The sequence below is a fragment of the Rana temporaria genome, chromosome 6 (genome assembly GCF_905171775.1).
Source record: "Rana temporaria chromosome 6, aRanTem1.1, whole genome shotgun sequence".
Taxonomy (NCBI): Eukaryota; Metazoa; Chordata; class Amphibia; order Anura; family Ranidae; genus Rana; species Rana temporaria.
Genome location: NC_053494.1, coordinates 200,371,772 through 200,395,891, shown reverse-complemented (window position 1 = coordinate 200,395,891; position 24,120 = coordinate 200,371,772). Strand labels below are relative to the sequence as shown.

The 24,120-nt window shown below is 42.7% G+C and overlaps 1 protein-coding gene across 1 annotated transcript in view; it reads left to right on the top strand.

Moving 5' to 3' along the window:
- The first annotated feature begins 6,924 nt into the window (after window positions 1-6,924).
- The window catches only part of LOC120944153 (anion exchange protein 3-like), a 76,328-nt gene continuing 59,132 nt past the window's right edge, over window positions 6,925-24,120 (top strand). Inside the window, exons 1-5 of the mRNA XM_040358068.1 lie at window positions 6,925-7,747; window positions 11,890-12,026; window positions 15,931-16,111; window positions 19,634-19,769; window positions 20,027-20,162. Coding sequence (XP_040214002.1) covers window positions 7,558-7,747; window positions 11,890-12,026; window positions 15,931-16,111; window positions 19,634-19,769; window positions 20,027-20,162 — 780 coding nt within the window. The 5' untranslated portion in view covers window positions 6,925-7,557. The remainder of the gene's footprint in view (window positions 7,748-11,889; window positions 12,027-15,930; window positions 16,112-19,633; window positions 19,770-20,026; window positions 20,163-24,120) is intronic.

Below are 24,120 nucleotides of genomic sequence, written 5' to 3'. Positions count from 1 at the left end.
CGCTCTTACACTTTGAATGACAACACTGTACCCAAATGATTTTTTTGTCCTTTTCTTCCCACAAATAGAGCTTTCTTTTGGTGGTATTTGATCACCTCTGCGTTTTTTATTTTTTGCGCAATTAATGAAAAAAGACCAAAAACCACTGAGATGGGTACTGATGAGATGGGTACTGATGTGCACCGATGAGGCTTGTGTACTGGTGGACACAGGTGGGCACTGATGAGGCGGCACAGATGGCACTAATGAGGTGAGCACAGTGGTACTGGTGGGCACAGGTGGCCACGGTGGTACTGGTGGGCGCACGGTGGTCACGGTGGTACTGGTGGGCGCACGTGGGCACGGTGGTACTGGTGGGCGCACAGTGGTACTGGTGGGCACAGTGGTACTGGCGGGCACAGTGGTACTGGTGGGCACAGGTGGTACTAGTGGGCACAGGTGGGCACACGGTGGTACTGGTGGGCACACTGTGGTACTGGTGGGCACAGTGGTACTGGTGGGCACTGTGGTACTGGGGGGCACTGTGGTACTGGTGGGCACTGTGTTACTGGTGGACACTGTGTTACTGGTGGACACTGTGTTACTGGTGGGCACTGTGTTACTGGTGGGGGCACTGTGGTACTGGGGGGCACTGTGGTACTGGGGGGCACAGGTGGTCCTGGGGGCACTGATTAGTGATTTGAAAAAAAAAAGTGACCAGTTACTCACAGTTTGCTCTCCCCTCCTCACACGCGGTGTCTGTGTGAGGAGGGGAGAGTCGGCAATGAGAGATGATCTCATATGTTTACATATGAGATCATCTCTCATTGGCCGCACAGATCGCGCTGTAAATAGCCGCTGTGATTGGCTATTTACCGCGATCTGTGTTTGGCTGTGTTCAAGGGACACGGCCAGCACAGCAGTTCGCGCGCGGGGAAGGAGGAAAGGGGCGGCTGTAAAAACACGGCCTGTTAGAGATCTAGAGCCGCGCTGCGGCCGTACAAAGTCGTACGGCCGTCAGCTAGTGGTTAAAATCCTTTCTAGATTTCTAGGTTTGGTATAGATTTTAAAAAAACATGCCCTGCAGTAGAAAAGTCACACAAAGAAAAAAAAGGCATATGATTAACCGCAATTGCATTGTAGAATATATAAAAAAAAAATCTCAGTTACTTTGCCAAGTAACTAGTTACTTTACCAATAAAGTAACTGAGTCACTAACTCAATTACTTTTTCGCACAAGTAAATTGTAACTGTAACTAATTACTTTTTTAAAGGAAGATGAGCAACACTGCCCACCTCACACCAGGGAGAAAGCCTCGCATTACTGTGTGGAGTTACAGACAGAAGAACAGGAAGTGAGGATTTCTCAGAAGAAATAAGGACATTTAAAAGCAAAATGGAAGGATGAGGTAAGTGAAGGAGGACTGCACTAAGGTAATGGGAGCTATTTAGGGAAAAAATGTTTTCCTGTACAACCCCTTTAATTTTCCAGCAGGACTTGGCACCTCCCACACTGCCAAAAGTACCAATACCTGGTCACATGATCATAGTATCGCTGTGCTTGATTGGCCAGCAAACTCGCCTGACTTAAACCTCATAGAGAATCTGTGGGATATTGTCAAGAGGAAGATGAGAGACACCAGACCCAACAATGCAGACGACCTGAAATCTGCTATCAAAGCAACCTGGTCTTCCAGAGCACCTCAGCAGTGCCACAGGCTGATCGCCTGATACAGTAATTCATGCAAAAGGAGCCCTGACCAATTATTTAATGCATACTACACTGTACAAGGACATACCGTATTTATCGGCGTATACCGCGCACTTTTTTGCCCTGAAAATCAGGGCAAAATCGTGGGTGCGCGGTATACGCCGATACCCGCTTTCCCGCGCCGAGTTTGAATACTGCGCCGACATATACCGAGCGCAGTACACTCGGGTATAGTCGAGCAGTCTCGGCTCCTTCCGCGCTCACGTCCTGGACGTACAGGACGTCAGCGCGAGAGTTGCCGAGCCTGCCCGACAATACATGAGTGTACTGCGCTCTGTATATGTCGGCGCAGTATTCAAACTCGGCGCGGGAAACGAGCGGGGAGGACGCCGCAGAAGGACGCCGGACCCGACGAAGAGGACACCCGAAGCCGCAGACGGACGCCGGACCCGACGAAGAGGACACCCGAAGCCGCAGAAGGAAGCCGGACCCGACGAAGAGGACACCCGAAGCCGCAGAAGGAAGCCGGACCCGACGAAGAGGACACCCGAAGCCGCAGACGGACGCCGGACCCGACGAGGCCGCCGATGGACGCCGCGCAAGAAACCGAAACTGTAAGTACAAATAAAAACTTTTTTTCGACAGGATTCGGGGCAACTTTAGGGGTGTGCGGTATACGCGGGAGCGCGTTATACTGCGATAAATACGGTACTTTTCACTAAGCCAACATTTATGTATTAAAAATGCTTTTTTTTTTTATTATTGATCTTATGTAATCATATTTTCTGAGATATTGAATTTTGGGTTTTCGTTAGCTGTAATGGCCGCGTACACACGATCGTTTTTCGGGTTCTAAAAAATGACGTTTTTAATGGTCTAGAAAAAACAACGTTTTTTTCAACCCGATCATTAAAACAGCCTTGCCTACACATGATCGTGAACAAAAAAATGCTCTAGCAAAGCGCGGTGACGTACAACACGTACAACGGCACTATAAAGAGTAAATTCCATTCGGATGGCGCCACCCTTGGGGCTGCTTTTGCTGATTTCGTGTTAGTAAAAGACGATTCGCGCTTTTCAATCTGTTACGGCGTGATGAATGTGCTTACTCCATTATGAACGCTAGTTTTACCAGAACGAGCGCTCCCGTCTCATAACTTGCTTCTGAGCATGCGCATTTTTTTTCACGTCGTTAAAGCCCACACAGGACAATTTTTTACAACCTTAAAAACGACAACGTTAAAAACGTTGTGAAGTTTTTTTTAGATCATGAAAAATGCTCTGGAGCCCACACACAATCGTTTTTAATGACATTAAAAAAAGTCATTTTTTAGAACCCGAAAAACGGTCGTGTGTACGCGGCATAAGACATTTTCCTCAAAATGTAACCACTTCCTGATGGCCGTATATGGTTCTAAATCTTTGGGAGGCCGTCTTTTTACAGCCTCCGCTCCTCCGGGCCACTGGGGGGCACGCGAGCGCCACATCACTGAGATGCCCATGCGCGTGCCTGGTGGCCGCAATATCCGCCAGGCACCCGCGATTGGCGGTTACAGAGACAAGGACGTGGATCTGTGTGTGTAAACACACAGATCCACGTCCTGTCAGGGAGAGAGGAGACCGATCTGTGTCCCTTGTACACAGGGACACAGATCGGTCACCTCCCCCACAGTTAGAAACACTATGCAGGGTACACATTTAACCCCTTCCTCGCCCCCTAGTGTTAACCCCTTCAATGCCAGTCACATTTATACAGTAATTAGTGCATATTTATTGCACTGATCGCAGTATAAATGTGAATTGCGCCAAAAATGTGTCTGCCATAATGTCGCAGTTCCAATAAAAATCGCAGATCGCCGCCATTACTAGTAAAAAAATAATAATTCTGTCCCCTATTTTGTAGGCGCTATAACTTTTGCGCAAACCAGTCGCTTATTGCGATTTTTTTTTTTTTTTACCAAAAATATGTAGAAGAATACGTATCGGCCTAGACTGAGAATTATTTTTTATTTTTTTTAAATTGGGCTATTTATTATAGCAACAAGTAAAACATATTATTTTTTTAAAAAAAATTGTCGCTCTTTTTTTGTTTATAGCGCAAAAAATAAAAACCGCAGAGGTGATCAATTACCACCAAAAGAAAGCTCTATTTGTGGGAAAAAAAGGACGTCAATTTTGTTTGGGAGCCACGTCGCACGACCGCGCAATTGTCAGTTAAAGCGACGCATTGCCGGAAGCTGAAATTTCACCTGGGCGGGGGGGGGGGGGGGGGGTATATGTGCCCAGTAAGCAAGTGGTTAAAGAAAGAAATACCTGAAATATATCACTCTGTGTGTAACGCATCTATATCAAATACGGGTTTCACTTTTAGAATTGAATTACTGAAATAAATAAACATTTTGGGCCAGATCCACATAGAAATAGATCGGCGCAGCATATCAGAGATACGCTACACCGCCGTACCTTACCTGGCGTAATTTCGAATCCTTAAAGATTTTGCGCCGTAAGTTTTACCGGCGTAGTGTATCTCTGGTAGCGGAATTCAAATTGGCGATTAGGGGGCGTGTTTCATTTAAATGAAGCGCGTCCCCGCGCCGAATGTACTGCGCATGCTCCGTTTCTAAATTTCCCGCCGTGCATTGCGCTAAACTATGTCATTTTTTTTACCTTAGACGTGAATTACGTCCATCCCGATTCACGACTTACGCAAAAAAAAAAAAATTCAAATTTCGATGCGGGAACGACGGCCATACTTAACATGGCAAGTCTATCTATTCGCCGCAAAATACCAGCTTTAACTATACGCCGGAAAAAGCCGACTAGAGACGCCGGAAAAAAATGCGCTGCTCGTACGTTCGTGGATCGTCGGAAATAGCTAATTTACATACCCGACGCGGAAAACAACGTGAACGCCACCCAGCGGACGCCGAAGTATTGCATCTTAGATCCGAAGGCGTACGAGGACGTACACCTGTCGGATCTAACCCAGATGCCGTCATATGTTGTTTGAGGATTCAAACTAAAGATACGACGCGAGTAATTTGAAAGTACGCCGGCGTATCAGTAGATACGCCGGCATACTCTGTCTGTGGATCTGCCACTTTGATGATATTCTCATTTGATGAGATGCACCTGTAGATCAGGGGATTTCCAAACTTTTCGGTACAAGGGCCAATTAATATATTTTAAACGTTTTTATGGTTTTAAAAAAAAATCTTTTTACAAATGAATTATTCAAATTTAAATGAATAGGTTTTACTTTGAGGTTTTATTTTTTTTCAACTACTAAGAATGGTCGGCTTATTGTGAGGGTCTCTTCAAAAAAAACATTCTTATTTAGGACTTTACTGATACCAAAGAGAGACGGCTGACTTTCTCTGGAACCAGTAAAGTCCTAAATAAGATTTTTTTTTTTGTAAGCAGCGTGATATTCTTTTGAGAAAAAAAAAGGGGAAACAAGGCAAAGAAATTCCAAATAAACTTGAGCCCATGACAACACCCTTATATCAAAGTCTCCCTTACATCAGTGTCCCCTGCACATCAGAGACCCTATTTTCATCAAAGTCCCCATCTTACATCATCAGTGGGTTGGATAAAATCCTGCAGTGGGCTGGTTTTGAGACCCCTGTCTTTGATCATTTTTAGAGAAAAAGGATATTGTTTAGTGTCACTTTAATCAGCAAAGCCAGAAAAACTGTAATGTATTGTAGACATGTGCGCAACAAAATTTTTCGTATTATTTTGTTCCGTTTCGTCTCGTTCCGTAGATTCGTTATTTTCATAAGACTCAAGTTTTCCTATTCGGACCCGTTCGTATTTCGTAAGACGCAAGTATTCCTATTCGGACCCATTCGTATTTTCGTAACAGTTTTATTTTCGTTTATACTGAATGATTCGTAATTCTGTCTAATTTATTTTCGTTGATTCGAAATTCGTAATTTTGTTAGATAATAATTTTCGTTTAACGGATTCGTAATTTTGTACTTTCGTAAATACATAGCAACACGCGGCTAATCCATATTAACATATACTTTCTCTTAAGCCCCGTACACACGTTCGGACTTTTTGCCAACAAACGCCAAAATGAGCGTTTTCCAAAAAATCTGACCGCGTGTACGCTCTATCGGACAAACTTTTTCGGTTTCAAATGTCTGGCCAACTCCCTTCAGACAAAAATCCACGGAGAAGTCCGATCGTGTGTACGAGGCTTTACACTGTACAATAAGCTAAGATATTAAGTAAGATACATCACTCACTAACTACACTGCCCAGTGCCCATTCGAAAGAACGATACAAGTACACAAATTTACGAACAGACAAAGAAACGGATTTACAAAACACACAAATGAAAATACGAACATACGAATGAAAATATGAACGGACAAAGGATTTAAAATACGGAATGCAAATCGTTCATTATAGATGTAATTTTTGTTCTTTTGCTTTTTCGGTGTTTCGTATTTTAGTAAGATTGTCCAATCATATGTTCGTATTTTCGCTTGTTCGTTATTTTGCTTATTCGTAATTCCGCAATTTTCGTATTTTGGTTCTTTCAGCTTTTCGGATGTTCAAATTGATCCGAATGTACGAATACTAACAAATTCGTACGAAAATCCATTCGTTACGAACGGGAACGCACATGTCTAATTTATTTAACCTGTACTTGCTTATTTCTGCACATTCATTGTGAATCTTCACAATGTATCATTTCACTGCCTTGCTTTTGTCCAGAAATTAGAAGGGGGTGAAACAAATTTTCCTCACTTTCAAAATATTTATACCACGTTTTCTAGAAGTCTAACGCACTAATGCACCCGCTGTACGAATCATTCTCGGCAACGCCTAATTTGCATTTTCTGTATAGGTTTTCCATGATGCTCACATTAGCTGTATGCGAGTAGATCTGAAGAACTAACTTGGACATCCCGAAACCCCATATTCATTTATCATTGCTGTTCTGTGACATTGAATGAAGTTCAGGAATAGCTAGAGGCCCCACAGAACGATCAATCCCTAACCAATCAATAATTACACCAGGGGATAATATTGATCTATTGTAGTTCAGCTACAGTTACATCAGTGCCAAAAATATTATGTATCTGAAACAAGATAAATTGGTGGCTTCTTTTTATTATTAGTAAAGATACAGTTAACTCATACACTAAAGCTAATAATGTAGCCTGGGCTGGTCTCCTCCATCTTGCGTTCAATGGCTTGGACAAAATGATAGGTAATCTTCTCACATGTCACTCGACAGCCTAAAAAAAGAGCCCGTGCCATTGACTTTCACCACTCACCCCCGACGTGGTTGAGGTACGTCATGGAAATCCATCTACCTTTCCTCGGGGCATGGAGAACTCAATAGGACAGACGGGTACTGACACACAGATAAGATACAGACAGCAAACTGAGAGGTTGGAGACAGACAGGACATTCAGAGCATCAGGCTAATTTAGGACAAGAGAGTAGGCCAAATGATGGATTTAATAAGCTGAAGAAGGTAGAGTAGATAGGCCAGGTATGACCATCTCCTAGCTTTTGTTAGTTGAACTTCAAGCAATCATTCCAGTTCAACTAGGGAGAAACAGAGAGGGAATTGGGTAAATTTTGAGATCAGTTAATCTGGGGTTTTCATTGTCTACTGACTGCAAGCAATATGTCTTCATCCATCATTTGGCTTCAGGTCAGGTGAAGAGGTCCACCTGTGATATGTGGAAATTTTTGGAGCGGTCCAAATTTAGCTTTGGCATCTCGACTTTGGGTTTGAGTAGTTGACCCTTTAACGAGCTTTAACAGAACCTATAGATTGCAAAACGAGATAGATAAGAAAGAATTGTATTTCAGGAGAAGGGTATAGTTAAGGTAAGATGAGAACCATACAAGAAGGTGATGAGAGTGAAGGGAAGGAGGAACTGACCAGAAAAGAAAGCTCTAACCGGAATATGAGAGATTCGGTGGGTCACGAAGACTTTGAAGAGTTTGTTTTGAACTTTGAAGATTACGACCTTTGGGAATCTATCAAGAACCATCTTACCCTCCCTGATGGAGACAATATTGGTAAGTAGAAGAGACTATTTTGTTATGCTGAAATAATGCTAAATTTTAACAACAAATCTTTTTTAATGTAGACTCATCATTGCAGAAGTATGTGGGCTGCCATTGAGAAAAGTCGGTATTGCTTAGCTCCATACCTGTTCCTTGTCAATAACTACTTATTTTCTCATGATAGGTGTATTTTAAAGGTGACATATCAGGATATTAAATAGCCAATTGACAGCTTATTTTTGAAGAAAAGCTTTAAAGCCATAATCCCTATGTTTGCTAGACATGTGCAGACTGGAATATTTCGTTTCGTTTTTTCGTTTTCGTTTGGAAAATAAATTTATTTAGTTACTCCCGAAAATCGTTTTGATTTATTTCGTTTTTCGTTGGGGAATAGCTTTCGTCCGAAAATCCAATAATACTTGGTTTCTGTCGAATGGTCAAAAGAATATTCGACGGAACGTCGAATATTTTTGGTTTTTGGTTTTGGTTTTTGGTTTTATCTTTGGTTTTGGTTTCTGTCGATTGGTCGTACATTTCCGTTCGAATATTCCGCCTACAAGAATTCTAATGTTGTATGACTAGTAATAATGTCGAATCTATTCTCTATAATGTCGAATCTATTTTCTCATAAATCGAAATCTATTCTCTGTAATGTCGAATCTATTATTTCTATAGTGTCGAATCTTTTCTCTATAATGTCGGATCTTTTCTCTATGATGTCGAATCTTTTCCCTATAATGTCGAATCTCTCTATATCGAATTTTTACCGCAACGAAAACGAAAATAAAGCATTTTTTATGTTGGATCTTTCGGTTTTCGTTTCTTGCACTTTCGTTATCGTTTGTTAAAATGATAACGAAAAAAACAGATTTTCGGACGAAAACGCATTCTAACGAAAACGAATGCACATGTCTAATGTTTGCTATACTACTTTATAAGCCACTAGCATGGGATAGATCATGTGTTGTGAGTTCATAGGGTGCATATTTGTTCTAGGTGACTAAATCACTGAGTAGCAAAACAAAATAAAGAATTACAGCTCCAGAGTTTGAACCTTGAAACAACTGATTGAGCAGATTATGAATCCCACTATATTTACATGTTTAGGAATAGGTTTATTTTTAAGGGTTCCCACTTTCTTCCTGAAGGTGGAAAGCCTCTTTTACAATACCAAACTTGCTTTTGATTTAGCAGGTCCTCCAAAATGACCCACTCTGAAATGTAGAGAATACTCCTGGTGTTCTCCTTACCTTAGTTAATAGGCATTGGTAAAATTGCCCCAGCGTCTATAGAATGAAAAAAAATGCCCCAGTGTGAAACGCGTTTACGTTACCTTGTGTTGGTGTCTTTGGTGTTATCACTTTGAACAATAAAAGGCAATCAGAATTCCTGGATGTGCAGCCATATATATGAAAAAATGCCTCAGCATTTGTGTTTAGTACAAGGTGAAATGTACCAGCATTGGAGGGCAATAGGAGCAAACTACACCTGCGTTGTTTCTCAGTAGGAGGAAATATGCCTCAATTTTGGTAGTCAGTAGGAGGAAAAACACCACAGTATCAGTGTTAAACAGGAGAAAAAAATACCCCAGCGTCAGTTGTCAATGAGAGGGGTATATAATATTATTATTATTAAAGAGCCCAGAGGTCCCCAGGGCCCCGGATGGCAACCCCCCTTTTTTTATAAAAAAAAATATTGTTTTTTATTTTATTTATTTTTTATATATATATATATATATATATATTTTTTTTTATTAAAGGGCTCAGAGGTCCACAGGGCCCCATGTGGCAAACCCCCCTTTTTTTTTCTAAATGTTTATTTTATTTTTTTATATATTTGTTTTTAATTAAAGGGCCCAGAGGTTTCTTTTTTTATTTTTAAATTTCTTTATATATATATATATATATATATATATATATATATATATATATATATATATATATATATATATATATATATATAAAAAAAAATGTGTATATATATATATATATATATATATATATATATTTTTTTTTTTTTATTAAAGGGCCCAGAGGATATTTTTCTTTATTTAATTTTTTTGTAAAGCCTCTCCCTCGCTTCTCAATTCGCGGCAGCCCTCCCGATTCTCAATTTTAGGCGGCAGCACCCCCCCCCCCCCCCGGTTCCCATGCCTGAAGCTGTGTAAGGGGCCCCATAATTCCTGATGGCGGCCCTGGGAGGAAAAATGCCCTGTGTTGGTCCTTCAAATGTAGGAAACCCTGGATAGTCTTGATGGGCATCTGCTGATTACAGGCACCTTGGCCTAGGGGATTTTCTTTTATGGTAGGACATATTTTGGACCTGAAAGACTGCGGGACAGTTAAGGGGCATAAGCAACGACATGCAAGCCAGATTTCTGCCCAGATGTTTTGGGGAGAATGCATGAAATTCTGATCTTTCAGCAGACAAAGACCAGGGTGAGGAGATACTCTTCTCATCCCAGTGCAACAATTCTATACGGTTAGCAGCGAGTTATTAGCCTTCAAAATACATGCCTATTAAGCATAAAACAGTGCAAGGCTTTCTCAACTTGTGTTCTATTGAACCCTAGAGTTCCTCCAGAGGTTATCGGGGATCCTTAAGCAATAGACAATGGCAGAGTGATCTCCCACCTACAATAACTACCACTATAAGGGGGCAATTTCCCACTGACAGCCAATGTAAGAGGTCACTTCTGCACTGACCGTTCTAGGCATCCTTGAGAGCTCAAAATGGTTAAAAAAGTTCCTTCGGGGTAAAAAGGTTGAAGATGTTGGGTTAGAGGGTGTAGCATCTTGCCCCTATATTAATGTGCTGCCTTTTCTATCCTCTATTCCACAGGCTACAACAGAACATTGTGCAAAAACAGTGTAGCGCTGGACAACAACATATACCTTATAAATCAATGTATAAAGCAACAAGTTTTTTTTTGCACATTTTTCTTCACACTTTATATCTAAGTTGTAGTGTTTAGCAGCAAGACGTCCCTTCCAGGACCTTATCTTAATTGTTTCACTAATATATATTTTTTTTCTCACTAAGCGCAAATTTTTCCCATCCCCTTTTCCCTTCCTTTTATACAACAGAACATTGCTGGTGGTGTTGTGTGCTTCAAGCCATACTTATTGGTCATCTGTTATCTGGACCAAATTTCGATTCACTTGAAAGCACAGTCACCATTGAATACAAAATGGCTTCCTCACTGCTATGATGTCATTTACTTTTAGGGTATCCCTAGAATATTGACTCTGCCCATAAAATGGCTGCTCTTAAAACAGGTTGCAAGTATGGATGCAGATAAAATATTTCTTAGGAAGGTATATAGCACAGTTTTACAAACCATAAACAGCTTCTTGTATTCTTTCCGTTTTTTTTTTTTATAAAAATGGTTAACTTAAAAAAAAATCTATACAAATAATACATGATCGGACATTCCGACAACAAAACCATGGAATGTTGGCTCAAACTTGTGTTGCATACACACGGTCACACAAATGTTGTCGCAAATTCCAAACGTCAAAGAACGCGGTGATGTACAATACTATGACGAGACGAGAAAAATAAAGTTCAATGATTCTGATCATGCGTTGAATTGATTCCGAGCGTGCGTAGGATTTTTGTGCGTCGGAATTGGCTACAGATGATCGCAATTTCCAACAAGAACTTTTGTTGTCGGCAAAATTGAGAACCAGCTCTCAAACATTTGTTGTTGGAGATTCCGACAGCAAATTTCTGATGGAGCGTACACAAGATCGGATTTTCCGACAACAAGCTCACATCGAGCATTTGTTGTTGGAAATTCCGACCGTGTGTACGTGGCATTAGAGTAGGCATAGCCAAAGTATGACCATCTCCTAATGTTTGTTCTAATAGCCAAAAATAAGCTGTAGGTATGTACTTTGTTTTGCATTTATCTATAGTTCGCAAACTTGTTTATTTTAATGGATGAGTGCATTGTGAGCCCACTGCATCCGCCCAGATATTGCATTGTTTTAATTCTTTCACACTGATGAACGGTGACCTGATTTGCTTGCTGTGGATTATGGCACCCCATCTCTCTTTGCTCTGCTTGGTTAGATAAGCCCAGTAGGCTTTATACTGATCTTTATGGGTTATTTATAACTATACTTATTTTGATTGTCTACTTTGTGTAGTTCTGAACCTGGAGGAACCTCCGGCACTGCGCAGACAGCTGGTGACGAAGTGTCGGGGGAGCAGGAAAGATGCCACTGTAGCCTCCCCACAGATGAACTGGACTAAGAAAAAACACGAACGGAAAGGACCCCATGAGGTGATATTCATATCTCCCAACTGTCCCTGATTCCGACGGACTGTCCCTGATCTGGAACAATGTCCCTCTGTCCCTCTTTCCTCCTCATTTGTCCCTCATTTTGGTCTGATCTATATAGTTGTATATAAAATGCACTTTTTATCTTTCAATAAATGTTTCCCGGTGCTAAACCTTTCACCCCATTTCTAAATTGCTGCATCTGTAAAAGCCAGTATAAAGGAATAATAGTTGTAAAGCAGCACTTGTAGGATTTAGGTTTTTTCTTTTTCGTTTTTTGGTAGGGGGTGTGACCTATGCCATGGGGCATTATTACAATTTTAATAAGTTGGAAGCAGACTAGCCTAGTAGAACCATGTGCCTTCCTATTGTGCATGAAAACACGAGAAGTCTTCATTTGTCTCTTTGCAGGCATAAGATGCCATACAATGTACCAACCTTATAGTTACATAGTTACATAGTTAGTCAGGTTGAAAAAAGACACAAGTCCATCCAGTTCAACCTCAAAAAAATAAACAAACAAAATAAAAAACACAATACAATCCCATACACCCAACTCCATACCCACAGTTGATCCAGAGGAAGGCAAAAAACCCCAGCAGAGCATGATCCAATTTGCTACAGCAGGGGAAAAAATTCCTTCCTGATCCCCCGAGAGGCAATCGGATTTACCCTGGATCAACTTTACCTACAAATCTTAGTATTCAGTTATTTTATGTACATTTAGGAAAGAATCCAGGCCTTTCTTAAAGCAATCTACTGAGCTGGCCAGAACCACCTCTGGAGGGAGTCTGTTCCACATTTTCACAGCTCTTACTGTGAAAAAACCTTTCCGTATTTGGAGGTGAAATCTCTTTTCCTCTAGACGTAAAGAGTGCCCCCTTGTCCTCAGTGTTGACCGTAAAGTGAATAACTCAACACCAAGTACACTGTATGGACCTCTTATATATTTGTACATGTTGATCATATCCCCCCTAATTCTCCTCTTCTCAAGAGTGAATAGATTTAGTTCTTCTAATCTTTCCTCATAGCTGAGCTCCTCCATGCCTCTTATCAGTTTGGTTGCTCTTCTCTGCACTTTCTCCAGTTCTCCGATATCCTTTTTGAGAACTGGTGCCCAAAACTGAACTGCATATTCCAGATGAGGTCTTACTAATGATTTGTACAGGGGCAAAATTATATCTCTCTCTGCAGTCCATACCTCTCTTAATACAAGAAAGGACTTTGCTCGCTTTGGAAACCGCAGCTTGGCATTGCATGCCATTATTGAGCTTATGATCAACTAAAACCCCCAGATCCTTCTCCACTACAGATCCCCCCAGTTGTACTCCCCCTAGTATGTATGATGCATGCATATTCTTAGCCCCCAAGTGCATAACTTTACATTTATCAACATTAAACCTCATCTGCCACTCAGTCGCCCAATTAGACAGAGCATTGAGGTCGGCTTGTAAATTGGAGACATCCTGCAAGGACGTTATTCCACTGCATAGCTTGGTGTCATCTGCAAAGACAGAAATGTTACTTTTGATCCCAGACCCAATATCATTTATAAATATATTGAAAAGTAAGGGTCCCAGCACTGAACCTTGGGGTACACCACTGATAACATTGGACCATTCAGAGTAAGAATCATTAACCACGACTCTCTGAATTCTGGCTTTCAGCCAATTTTCTATCCATTTACAAACTGATATATCCAATCCTGTAGACCTTACCTTACACATGAGCCGTGTGTGCGGAACTGTATCGAACGCTTTTGCAAAATCCAAATATATCACGTCCACAGCCACGCCTCTGTCCAGGGTTTTACTTACCTCTTCATAAAAGGAAATCAGGTTTGTCTGACAACTTCTGTCTTTCATGAATCCATGTTGTCTGCTGCTTAAATAGTTTTTTTCCTGCAAGAACTCATCCATGTGGTCTTTTATTAAACGTTCCAGTATCTTCCCAACTATAGAAGTTAGACTAACAGGTCTATAGTTACTTGGTAAAGACTTTGTTCCCTTTTTAAATATAGGCACCACATTGGCTCTACGCCAATCCAGTGGTACTATTCCTGTCATTAATGAGTCCCTAAATATTAGATACAGTGGCTTTGAAATGACAGAGCTCAACTCACCTAGGATCCGTGGGTGGATGCCATCTGGTCCAGGTGCTTTATCCACCTTTATTCTGTCTAAATATTTCTGGACCATATCACTTTTGAGCCATTGTGGATTTGGGGCTGTGTCACTCCCACCCCCATTTTGGACATGAGCTCCCCCATGCTCCATTGTATACACAGAGCTGAAGTAAGCATTTAATAAATTTGCCTTCTCTTTGTCCCCAGTCACCCACTCTAGATTATTTTGTAAGGGGCCTACATGCTCAGACTTCACCTTTTTACTATTAATATATTTAAAGAATTTTTTGGGGTTTGTCCTACTATCTTTTGCAATCTGTCGTTCGTTTTGAATTTTTGCATCCTTGATTTCCTTTTTACATATCCTGTTATATTCTTTGTAACATTTAAACAACACTAGTGTTCCTTCATTTTTATATTTTTTAAAAGCTACTTTCTTATTGTTTATAGCTTTTTTAACTTTGCCCGTGAGCCACATAGGTTTTATTTTTAGCCTTTTAAACTTATTGCCCATGGGAACATACTTTGCAGTGAGGTTCCACACAGTCTTTTTGAAAAATTCCCATTTCTGTTCTGTGTTCATCTGTGTCAATAGTCCCTCCCAGTCCAAGTCCTGGAGAGCAGCCCTCATCCTTGGAAAATTTGCTCTCTTAAAATTTAGTGTTTTAATATTTCCTGTATGTATTTCCTGCTTATAGTTAACATTAAATGAAATCATATTATGATCACTGCTACCCAGGTGTTCCTTTATCTGAACATTAGTAATAAGCTCTGCATGGTTTGAGATTATCAGGTCCAACAGAGCATCATTCCTAGTTGGGGCCTCAATAAACTGCACCATAAAATTGTCCTGCAATAGGTTTTTAAATTTTTGTCCTTTAACTGTCCCAGAAGTGCCATTAATCCAGTCAATTTCTGGGTAGTTAAAATCCCCCATTATTATCACCGTCCCAGCCCTTGCAGCCCTTTCCATCTGTGCAAGGAGCTGAGTCTCCACCTCCTCATTAACATTGGGTGGTTTATAACAAACTCCAATGATTAATTTTGAACTACGCACATCTGTATGCAGTTCCACCCATAATTCTTCAGCCTCACCACACTCTCCAGTTATGCCCCCAGTTGATCCAGATGAATCATGTACATGTACCAAAAAATGCAAGGTATCCCCCATGTTGAGGACATGTGGCCTGGTACACTTAAAAAAAAAAGAGAGAGGCATGAGCTTGCCCCCCTCCCCCTTTCCTGGCCTGCCAGGTATGTATGCTCAGATACATGTCTGGTATGGATATTTGGGGGCACTTCACGTTTTTTCCCTTGAGTTCTGCATGGGGTTCCCTCTTATACAATTTAGGGGGACAACTCACATTTTTTTTAAGCATTTGGTCCTCTTTAAAGATCATACCAGACCTGAAAGGCCTGATATAAATTATGGGGACACCCATGACAATTTTTTGGCTGGTGATGTCCCTGGTTGTTAAGGGCTCGATGGTGCCAGCCCCCACTGGTGTCCTTAACAACCATTGACAGCAGGAAGCCGTTGTGTATAACAGCGGTGGTAATACTGCTATTATACATGGCGTTTGGCTCCGGTGGAACGGGTAAATGTTTGGTCTGGACATGTGTTTGGACTGAACCTTAAACTCATCCCAATTCATGAGAGGTAAACTATGGAAGACTTTGCATGACTAGCTGTTAAAACATGTTAAGGATGATCCTATCCTGTGGAAGACTTCTGCCACCTCTGCTCACAGCTGGTTCACTTTTTTCTTTTTTTGTTTTCAGGTGTTTGTGGAGCTGAATGAGCTGGTCACTGATGGGGTGCAGGAGATGCAGTGGAAGGAGACGGCTCGCTGGATAAAATTTGAGGAGGATGTTGAACAAGAGACCTCCCGATGGGGCAAACCTCATGTGGCTTCCCTATCCTTCCGTAGCTTGCTGGAACTCAGGAAGACCATTGCACATGGTGGGTTTTAAAGATCAACCCAGATAGAAAGCAATTGAGCTGCAAGTTTTAAAATGACTTGCTAAGCTATTGCTAGACTTGCCAGGCATCATAAGTTAATTGTGCAACAAACTGTCTCAGGTTAACGTGTTTCGGCTGTAGCAGCCTTCATCATAGATCTGAGGAAGGCTACTACAGCCGAAACATGTTAGCCTGATACAGTTTTTAAAGTAGTCAATAAATATTTGCATTTCTATGGATGACACTGAGTGGCCAGCTTAAAATGACACTAAAGCTTCAATTTGTTTTAAAATAACAAACATGTCATACTTACCTCCACTCTGCAGTTCGTTTTGCACAGAGTGGCCCCGATCGTCCTGTTTTGGGGTCCCATGGCAGCTCTCGCGGCTCCTCCCCGCAAGAGCTAACCCCCTCTGGGAATCTCTCTCCCGAGGGGGTTACCTTGCTGGCTATAGCCGATGATTGTATGACTCGGCCCGCCCCCTGGTGGCCGCGTCATTGGATTTGACAGCAGCGGGAGCCAATGGCTGCACTGCTATCAATCTATCCAATGAAGAGCCAATCAGGCATGGGGAGAACGACGCGGAATAGCGCCCTCGGAAATTCGGGGCTCAGGTAAGTAAAATGGGTGCTTTGGGGTGACTGCAAGGTGTTTTTTCACCTTAAAGAATATGATGCATTAAGGTGAAAAAAAAACACAAAGGTTTACAACCCCTTTAAAGGGTCAATAAAGGAAAAAAAATGTTTTCTTTATACTTACCTCCACTGTGCAGTTCGTTTTGCACAGAGTGGCCCCAATCCACGTCTTCTGGGGTCCCTCTGCGGCTGTCTCTGGTCTTCCCCGCAAGAACTCATCACATTCATGCGAGAGAGCTCGCATGGTGATGAGTCCTTGCGGGCGCGCTCCCGTGATACACTCGGCCCCGCCCCTCGGCGCGCCGCGTCACTGGATGTGATTGACAGCAGCGCCAGCCAATGGCTGCGCTGCTCTCAATCCATCCGCTCTAGCCAATCAGCGGCCAGGCTGAGCGGCGAAGAGGATCTCGGGACCGAGCGCGGGACTTTCAAGGGGTCAGGTAAATAAAACGGGGGCTGGGGGGGGGGGGGGGCGGCATCATGAGATGTTTTTTCACAGATTTTCATAGATTGCATTAAGGTGAATTTTTTTTTTCCTTTACAACTCCTTTAAGTTTATTACAAGTTTGCTATGTGAGTGCAGAGACACTCTAGCCAGATCAAAATATGTAAATTAAATTTCAACTTAAGATGTAAACCCTGAACAAGAAAAAATCCTGAAAAGGGAAATGAAAGCAACCACCTCATCTAAGGACTGGTATTTTCTACCTCAATCTACAACGTATATGTGGTCAAAACTTCCTTCCCTTTTCCACTGAAGAGTTGCAGGCGTAGCATGTGATCTTTACACAAGGTCATTGACTGATAGATGTCTGTAGTGCAGAGTATATAGTGCATAGAAAGGGCAAGGGGAGCAGCTGGGCCTACATCATATATATATACAGTTATTTACATTCTAAGTCTACACAAATGCATATGTGACAGGAGAACAGCAGAAAAGCTCCACCTTTTATCATTAAAAATAATTTTATCGTTAAAATCCATCTTTAAGCTTCAGTCTGAGACTTTGCCTAGGCTGATTGGAAAAAAGAAACCCTCTAGGTCAGACTTTGGAGGCAGATTGGAACAACAATATGCTTTTCATAAAAAGATACATTTTATGAAACATCGATATATATACAATATAAAATAGTTGTAAAAAGGTATTACGTTTCAACAGTATGACATCACTACATGCGTGAACCCCTATGTGTCAACGCATTTCACTGGATTGCTTCTTCAGGACACACATGGGGGGTATAGGAACAAATCTCACTCATCCGGACATATGCCACTGCCTGCACAGGAGCTCCCGGTCAAGTCAGAATGACAGCACAGCACCCCCTACTAGACACTGATAAGAACAGACACTACAGTTCATCTTAACCAAAAGGCTGAGAAGAGATAACCTGCTGCAAGCAAGTGGAGCATTTCCTCGCTCTCCTCTTCTCCAATGATCACAACAATGCATTATTATAACTTTGTAGCAAGTCACCCTAGTGAGAGACTGCAGTTGGGGCTGATCTGTGTCAGATATTTTCAAACAAAGCCAGGACCTCCATGGGCACCAGCTTTTACATGCATACAGTATATTATGTCTGAGCCAGTAATAGGGCTGGGGAAAAAATCGATTTGAATCCTGAATCGAGTTGCAAGGTCAAATCGATTCAGGTTTTAAAGAAATATCTAAAAAAATCTATTTTTTTTCCACCAGGACCGGCGCCGACACCGCGCCAGTCCTGAGAAGCTGCAGGCGAGGCTGCGGCTTTGGTCTAGTCTGCGAGGCTGGACACCGCGGCCTCGCCTAAAAACTCCTGCCCGCAGCTCCTCAGGACTGGCGCGGTGTCCATCAAAAAATAAATAAAATCCATTTTAATCGTAAATCGAGTTTTTTATTAAAAAATCGCTGATTGTTTTGGGAAGGAAAATCGCCCAGCCCTAGCCAGTAACTCAATCAACAGGTGCTGACTCTGGATGTTACCTGAAAAATGGCTCTGTCCTAGGCATAGGGGGAGTATTGTGATATCTGAGAGAGGTAATAAATACCTGCAAGTGATAAAATGACACATTTCTTAGCATGCATGCACTTATCATGAAAATATACAGGCCCGGATTCAGATACGAGATACGACGGTGTATCTCCTGATACGCCGTCGTATCTCTGAGTGCGGGCCGTAGTATCTATGCGACTGATTCAGAGAATCAGTTACGCATAGATTTCCCTAAGATCTGTAAGTGTCTTACACCGTCGTATCTTAGGCTGCATATTCACGCTGGCCGCTAGGTGGCGCTTCCGTATAGTTAGGCGAGGAATATGCTAATTAGGTATTTACGCCGATTCAGAAACGTACGTCTGGCCGGCGCAATTTTTTTATGTCGTTTACGTTAGGCTTTTTTCGGCGTATAGTTACCCCTGCTATATGAGGCGTAGCTAATGTTAAGTATGGATGTCGTTCCCGCGCCGAGTTTTTACATTTTTACATCGTTTGTGTAAGTCGTTCGCGAATAGGGCTTTGCGTAAGTTACGTTCACGTCGAAACCAATGAGGCTTTGCGGCGTAATTTCGAGTATGCGCACTGGGATTTTTTCACGAACGGCGCATATAAAATACGTCAGAAACGTGGGGTCAGAGTGAATTTACATAAAACACGCCCACATCAAACACATTTGAATTAGGCGGGCTTACGCCGGACGACATACGTGACGCCGCCGTAACATAGGGCGCAAGTCCTTTCTGAATACAGTACTTGCGCCCTAATTTACGGCGGCGTAACGTATCGCAGAAACGTTACGCCAGCAGATAGATAGACAAATCTATCTGAATCCGGCCCACAGTATATTTGGTGCTAGGCCCTCTATAAGCTCATGCAAATCTAAAAAAGCCTTTTAATTAATTTCTCCCTACAGGAGCAATCCTTCTAGACTTGGAACAAACTTCTATGTTGGGAATAGTTCGGACGATTGTGGATTCAATGGTTGTTTCAGAGCAGATCAGAGCAATAGATCGCTCAAACGTCATGCGCTCTCTGCTGCTGAAGCACAGGTAATGTGTGCTATCCATCACTAGCTCAGCTATGGGCTCAATTAGGCTAATTGGTTTTTGGCCTCTAAGTACTTCATTGCATGCTGGTATGTATTACTGGCCAATCTGGCAATATTCTAGCTGGAGGCATATTATATATATATATATATATATATATAATGCAAGGGAGAGATGCTGGTGGCTGATTTGTCTTTTTGTGGAAAGAATACTTTGCTGAATTTCTACGACAGTCTTAAAATATATTTTCTCTTTGCCAGCCACCCCAATGATGGAAGAGACTCCCATCATCCGCGGACTAGCACCACATCCGGAGTGGGAAACCATGTACCAACCAATAGTCCTCAGAAAGAGACCAACACCAACAATGCCCACGCTGACCCAGACAACAAGCAGGTGAGTGAGGGATGGCTGCAGATCGAGAACCATCATACTGATTTTTCCATTCGTCTGTGAGGCTGTCCATTATGCAACCAATATAACATAGGAAGGTGTGCATGGAGTAAGGTGACCAGATTTTTAACCACTTCCATACCGGGCACTTCTCTGCTACATGCATAAATCATAATTTTTTTGTTAGAAAATTACTCAGAACCCCCAAACACTATATATGTTTTTTTAGCAGACACCCTAGGGAATAAAATGCCGGCCATTGCAACATTTTATCTCGCACAGTATTTGCGCAATAATTTTTCAAACGCCTTTTTTTTGGGAAAAAAAACGTTTTTGTGAATTAAAAATAACAAAACAGTAAAGTTAGCCCAATTTTTTTGTATAATGTGAAAGATGAAGTTACGCCGAGTAAATAGATACCTAACATGTCACGCTTTAAAATTGCGCACACTCATGGAATGGCGCCAAACGTCAGGATAGCATTAGATCGTGAAAAAAAATTCACAGATCTAATGCTTTCAGCCGCGATTGCGGCTGTGTTTACATTCCAGGACCCGGCGTGACGTCATAACATCGCGCCCGGCGGATCGTTTTTATGGGTCTCTGATGGCACGGGAGAGCCCGGAGAAGCACCAGATGGCGGCGGGAGGGGGGTGTCCCCTCCCGCCGCCTATAAGAACGATCAAGCGGCGGAACCGCTGCTATGATCGTTCTTATGGTGCACAGAATCGCCGGCTGAAGAGATGGATATCTGAATGATGCCTGTGGCTGCAGGCATCATTCAGATATCCCCACTGAAAGTCCAGGACGTCATATGACGTCCTTGGGCTGGAAGTGGTTAAAATTAAATCCGGGGACATTTTTTTTTTTTTATTGGCAAATGGTAAACTATTTAATACACATATTTTACTCAAATTATATATGCAGTCAGTGGTGTAGTGTGGGTTGTCAGCGCCCGGGGTAGGGCAAGAAATTTGCACCCCTCGCTTTTAGCACTCCCTGAGTCCCTTCCACTAGTACAGTAGTACTAATCAACTTGATTCCTACACTGACCTACCTGACCACTGCACTAACCTACCTGAGTCCTACACTGACCTACCTGACTACTACACTCACCAACCTTATCCCTACACTCACTAACCTTATCCCTACACTGACCACTAAACTAACCTACTTTTCCCCCCTCTTTCCCTCCCTCCTTCCCCCCTCTTTCCCTCCCTCCTTCCGTTCCCCCCTCTCTCCCCGCCTGAAATAAGTCCTGCAGTCCTGTAGCTTACATCAAGTCCACGATTGGATCTCTTTTGATTTCATTTTGCTATATACTGTTTCTGTATGTATTTCTCCGCCCAGCCATGTATGCACTGTAACCCGTTGAATTGTATATGTCCTTATTTTTTTCTCTGACTCAATAAAGACCAACCTTGTTGTTAAAAAAAACTAACCTACTTGATTCCTACACTATCCACCACACTAACCTACCTGATTCCTACACTGATCTATCTGTTCCCTACCCTGACCACTACACTGACCTACCCGATTCCTACCCTGACCACTGCACTAACCTACCTGATTCCTACACTGACCTACCTGACCACTGCACTAACCTACCTGATTCCTACACTGACCTACCTGACCACTACACTCACCAACCTTATCCCTACACTCACCAACCTTATCCCTACACTGACCACTAAACTAACCTACTTGATTCCTACACTATCCACTAACTAACCTACCTGATTCCTACACTGATCTATCTGTTCCCTACCCTGACCACTACACTGACCTACCTGATTCCTACCCTGACCACTACACTGACCTACCTGATTCCTACGCTAACCACTACACTGACCTAAGACCGGAGAAAAGACTGGACAGCCGCACTTCCACGAAATTCTTAAAAAGTTGCTTTTAATGGTAAAAAATGGAAACAGCACTATAAGTCACAGCAGACAGTGGGGTGGATAGCTGACGCGTTTCGCACTGGGGTATCAGCGCTTAGTCTATGATTAGTCTTTGGCTATGACTAAGCGCTGATACCCCAGTGCGAAACACGTCAGCTATCCACCCCACTGTCTGCTGTGACTTGTAGTGCTATTTCCATTTTTTACCATTAAAAGCAACTTTTTAAGAATTTTGTGGAAGTGCGGCTGTCCAGTCTTTTCTCCGGTCTTCGCTTTGTGCATTGCCTGCACCCACGCTTCTGAGAGGACACTGATTGCTGAGTGCACTCACCTAGAGCGGCAGTTTCCCTTTTCTCTACCTGTTTATGGACTTCACTACACTGACCTACCTGATTCCTACGCCGACCACTACACTGACCTACCTGACCACTACACTCACCAACCTTATCCCTACACTGACCTACCTGTTTCCCACACTGACCACTACGCTAACCTACCTGATTCCTACACTATCCACTACACTGACTTACCTGAGTTCTTTACTGACCACTACACTGACCTACCTGATTCCTACACTACTCACACCCCCCTACATGAACAGTGTAGATCGGTTTATTTTGCTCAGCTGTCCATGGCCTCCATGATAATCCTCACCCCAGCACCAGGTACTGTTCCCGACACCCAGCCGCACCTCAGTATCCCCTGCCAAGAGCTCCTCCAACAGCAGCACCAGAGGGATCATGGGGGACAGGCTGGACTACAGGAGTCCCTGGGCGGGGGGGAAATACAGCACACTTGGGGGGGGCACAGTAATGATTTTGCACCCCCAAAATGTTGCACCCGAGGCGAGAGTACCAGATGCCCCCCCTCCATGCCACTGCAATCCGGGAACAAATCCGGGGACAGACTGGCTCCAGGGACAGTGTCCTCAATCCGGGGACTGTCCCCTGAAACCAAATTCATATAGGAACTTTGATGCTGAATAGAATATACTGTGACTCTAGTTAGGCAGTTCTCATAGACAAAAGGACTTCTAGAAGATGCCTCCTGTAGGGACAAAGAAGTTTTGTAAGAGCAAGAGCGCCACAGTAGAGATTACAAGTCCAAGGTTGGACTCAAGAATTCCAAAGTCACTCAAAAATAGTAATTATAAGTGTTGTGAAGTAGGCCAAAATCAGCAAGGAAACGCTGCTTAATAACAAGTATAAATACTCTTTACAAATTATTTTAACACCTTTTGAGTCCAGCATGTCAACCAGCACATTAACCCGCGAAGAGGGACCCCAACACATCAACCAAGACATTACCTGAATTGGGAGTGGGAGTTATGGTGCAGAAGTGTATATGACCTATGCCCTGGGAGGAAGTAGTACGGGTGATCCGGGCAAGACTCTTTAAGAATTCCAAGACACTTAAAGCGGAGGTTCACCCATAGCGAACACTTTTCAGCCTTAGATTCCTGCTCGTTTTGTCTAGGGGAATCGGCTATTTGTTTTAAAATATGATCCGTACTTACCCGTTTACGAGATGCATCTTCTCCGCCGCTTCCGGGTATGGGCTGCGGGACTGGGCGTTCCTTCTTGATTGACAGTCTTCCGAGAGGCTTCCGACGGTCGCATCAATCGCGTCACGATTTTCCGAAAGAAGCCGAACGTCGGTGCGCAGGCGCAGTATAGAGCCGCACTGACGTTCGGCTTCTTTCGGCTACGAGTGACGCGATGGATGCGACCGTCGGAAGCCTCTCGGAAGACTGTCAATCAAGAAGGAACGCCCGCTCCCGAAGACCCATACCCGGAAGCGACGGAGAATATGCATCTCGAAAACGGGTAAGTACGGATCATATTTTAAAACCAATAGCCGATTCCCCTAGACAAAACGAGCAGGAAGCTAAGGGGAAAATAGAAAAAGAAAAAAACGAATTGGGTGAACTCCCGCTTTAAGTGCAGCACCTCTTGAGAGATTGAAGATTCTATGGCAAATTGGATCACGCTTTGCTGTTTTTTTTTGTTGCCTTCCTCTTGATCGAACTGTGGGTATAGGATTGTGTATATATGATT